The following is a 3,598-nucleotide window of genomic DNA, read 5'->3' as shown; positions in this document are numbered from 1 at the left end:
GTCCCCATTGACGACATTTTGCTTCATGTGTTGAAGACTTAAGGGTTCATATGTCCTATGGTCGTCAGTGAGACACCTGTCTGGTTTCCCGTCCTGTATCATAAATGTTATTTATACAGCATCCGTTAATTTTATATCAAAATGTCCAGAAAAGATTCAAGTTTGATTTGATGACAACAGGGAACCAGTGCATTAATATATTTCGTTGTGGCGGCGCGTAAAGTATTCAAAGTTGACGAGTATAGGGCACTTTACGTTACTTATAAACGTTTTATCTTAAATATAATGCAAACAACTATGAAAAAGAAAAATATAAATACAAAATGTACTGTAAAAACTTTTTAAACCGTCCTTGTTTTCACAAACAAAACAATTGTGACTACTAGAGATAGAATCACCATATTTATTGTGTGAAAGTTTGCTCGTAACAGTTCATTTTCATTCACCATGAAAATGTTTTAATTAATTCTTATATAATATACTGAATATCATTTTAGATTTAAAAATAATTACTTAAGCAATTAAAGTTTAATCAAAAGGAAAGTTGAAAAGGAGTTTTAAAAATTAGAACGTTTGGTTAGTATAATAAATCCACAATAATTTGCAACACATACAGATAGAGTGAGAGATAATGAAATTTAAAACACTGAAAATCCGCAAAAAAAAAACAAAACTTTCTTATGTAAAGAATACTTTTCAATTGACAGAATAATCGATGGTTAGATTGATCTTGAAAAGCGGAGCACTGTAAGGTGTATGCGTTCCTATAAATGAACCTATCGTGTTTCTGTAAAGGAACTCAATTTTTAACATCAACATCTACGCAGTCGATAGGCAATTATATATTTATAAATACTTGATTTATCTGTAAAAATATATGAAAAAATCTGGAAACAAAGTGATCCCTCGGAAGCATTAATCACAACAAAATTACAAGAGAATTGCAGACTCGGTTTGATTGAGTCTGTACATGAGGGATAACTGAACACTTGAATGATCATTTAATATATTAGACACTTTTTCTTCGATGCATGAGTAATCTTACAGGATCGTGAGTGTTATTAATGTTTATGGTCACGTTATTTTGGAAAAATATAACTCAGTAAAAATCCCAGACAGTGCCAGGGAAATACACAGGTCATAAACTTTGTTGTCTATTATAATGTATGATTAATAATTCTTACTCGAAATAAAAAAGGAAGGATGCACGCGGAAAGACCAGCGGACCGGGATGCAACCAAAGCTATTGCTTCGTTATGAATTGATTATAAGCTTGTCAAAGCCTGTTTTATGTTTGTTTATTTGGTGTGGATGCAGAGAATACGATAATATGAGTTTATTTCTAAGACTGTCTAACAATATGAAGTCAATTTGTTAGTACACTAAGTAGGCGGAGCCTAACAATCAAGTTTAAAGGTACTGCTTTCAATATATATTTAATGTAGAATTAAATATGAAACAAAGCCTTTGCAACGTACTGATGTATGTAGAAATATCCATTTTTATGGCTTTTCTATTGTATTTTACAGATGGCGATTCCATTGACGTTAACATCATATTTATTTTTTACTTATATTTACATAATTATTAAGTTACAGTCTATTTCATAATCAGCATTTAAATAAATTAGTATTCTTTGCTGCTGAATTGACTTTTCGCTGAATTGAATTTGGCTTTTCGGTCAATGAAGCGCGATTACGAAAACCAAACAAATGGTAAGAAGACGCTTGGTCGCACTTAAAGTGAAGTCATTAACCATTTCTCCGGTAAAGAATTAAATGGACTTATACATCTTATAACTGGACAAGCTATTCATCATTTCATGGGAAATTTTAAAATAAATACATGTACTGAGTGAATAGCGAAATGTGCAGACCACGGTCAGACGGCACAGATGTGTTTGCTGATCTTGGTCTGCACTGGTCAAATGAGCAGATTTAACTGGTTCATTATGAAAAATGTCATATCTAGAAAATGCCAAAAACCCAAAATGTTTGTGGGTCCGTCCGTCACGGTGTTTGAATGTAGGCCGTGTCACGTGTAGCTGAAAATGTATATCTTTTATAAAGAGTCGTGCAATTATCTTAGAATTGGGGCATTCATTTCCTATATACACATTTTAATTTTATTTTTATTGCTTTTAATCATCATTGTTGTTCTTTATGTCTATTTGTTTTAGGATTTCGTAATTGTTTATGTATTTTATCGTCGGCAAATTTTATTTTCCACCTTAATTCTTTTGCTTTGGCAATTATATGAAACAAGTTCTTATGAAAAAATTTATCTAACCTATAGAAAAACTAAAGGCCGCTTTAAAACATGTAGTAAAACCCTACGTGATCAGTCGCAAACCGAGAGAAAGAGATTTCTAACTCGTACGAAAGAGAAGATTAATCTTCATGAAACATATTATATTATAATAAGTATTTAGCGTCTTACGTTACAGAAACAACAAATTAGCAATGCTTAATAATTCTTTATTTATTCTACATTCTTTGCAACAAAGTCCCAGTAAAACTGTTTATTGTATGTGGTTGATAATGTATGCAGTCGCCGGTTGTTAAGTGGTGCTGAACAAACACTTCATCCCCAGAATGCAATTGTGCTACCGTTGTTTCCGATGAACAGTCGTCATAATTGCCCGCATCTCCCGCCAAAATTCGACCAATCACATCCGTGTTCCTCATAAGGTCAAGGACAATAAAATGACCGCCTTTAGAGCAGATGGAGACGGAGAACAAGTAAGTGCCAGTGTATGGGGGCGAAAATCCTCCTGGAATAGGATGATAGGCGCCACCAAGATTGAGCTGTACGTCATCGAAAATGATTCTTTCATTCGCCCCAGGGGACACGCTTTTAGTTAAATGTGCCTTGTATGCAATAGGTCCTGAAATTTTCAAAATACAAAATATAGTTATAGGTTTAATCTTATTTTATCTATTACTAAACGCAACATCGACAGTTTTTAGTTTCGAAATTTACGACTGTTAAAATTAACAATTATTATTTTGAAGTGCATAATTGTAAAATTTCGAACTCTTCTATTAAAGAAATAAGCAGAAAGCTACATGTATATACTGATCATATAATCATCGCTAATAAATAGTATGTAAGTTTTAAAAATAATAAAAAAAACAACGTTTTACGTACCTGTCTCGCATTTTTCAACCCTGGCAGTTAGATTAGCCAATGTATTGACAATATCATCTATACTGGCCTCTTCCAGTAATATTCGGGCATTTCTATCATTCCTGTGGATGCAAGTTATCCCAAAAGCAAAGCAAATAATAGCAAAGTATTATAAGTGCATTATATACTTTAAGGCAAGTGTAAATGTAGGGTTAAGGGGTAAGGGTTTAGGGTTAGATATCAAACCATCAGCCATACACGTCATATTAAAGACAAAGCGGAGTTGAATTTGATTTGATTGTTAACGAATTTTTATTTAGAACAAAGATAAGGATTGCGTGCATAGCGCTGGGCACCATACTTAGTAATATCCCAGTACATGTATCTTGAAAGACATACTTTGTAACGGTCCGGGGTCAAAAGGTTAAGTCTTGTTTCTCTAAAACCTTTAACAATATTTATACAATGT

At 32.9% G+C, this 3,598-nt stretch overlaps 1 protein-coding gene across 1 annotated transcript; it reads right to left on the bottom strand.

Moving 5' to 3' along the window:
* Window positions 1–2,461: 2,461 nt before the first annotated feature.
* LOC132737279 (heavy metal-binding protein HIP-like) lies at window positions 2,462–3,280 on the bottom strand (the record flags this gene model as incomplete). The annotated part of the gene is made up of 2 exons (XM_060724541.1): window positions 2,462–2,887; window positions 3,151–3,280. Coding segments are annotated over 2 exons (531 nt in total), but the record flags the coding sequence as incomplete, so codon positions are not given.
* Window positions 3,281–3,598: the final 318 nt, after the last annotated feature.

This window comes from Ruditapes philippinarum, unplaced genomic scaffold (genome assembly GCF_026571515.1).
Source record: "Ruditapes philippinarum isolate M1 unplaced genomic scaffold, ASM2657151v2 ctg5119_1_1_1_1, whole genome shotgun sequence".
NCBI lineage: Eukaryota > Metazoa > Mollusca > Bivalvia > Venerida > Veneridae > Ruditapes > Ruditapes philippinarum.
Note: the sequence above shows the minus strand (reverse complement) of the source record. Positions and strands in the feature narration are given on the sequence as shown.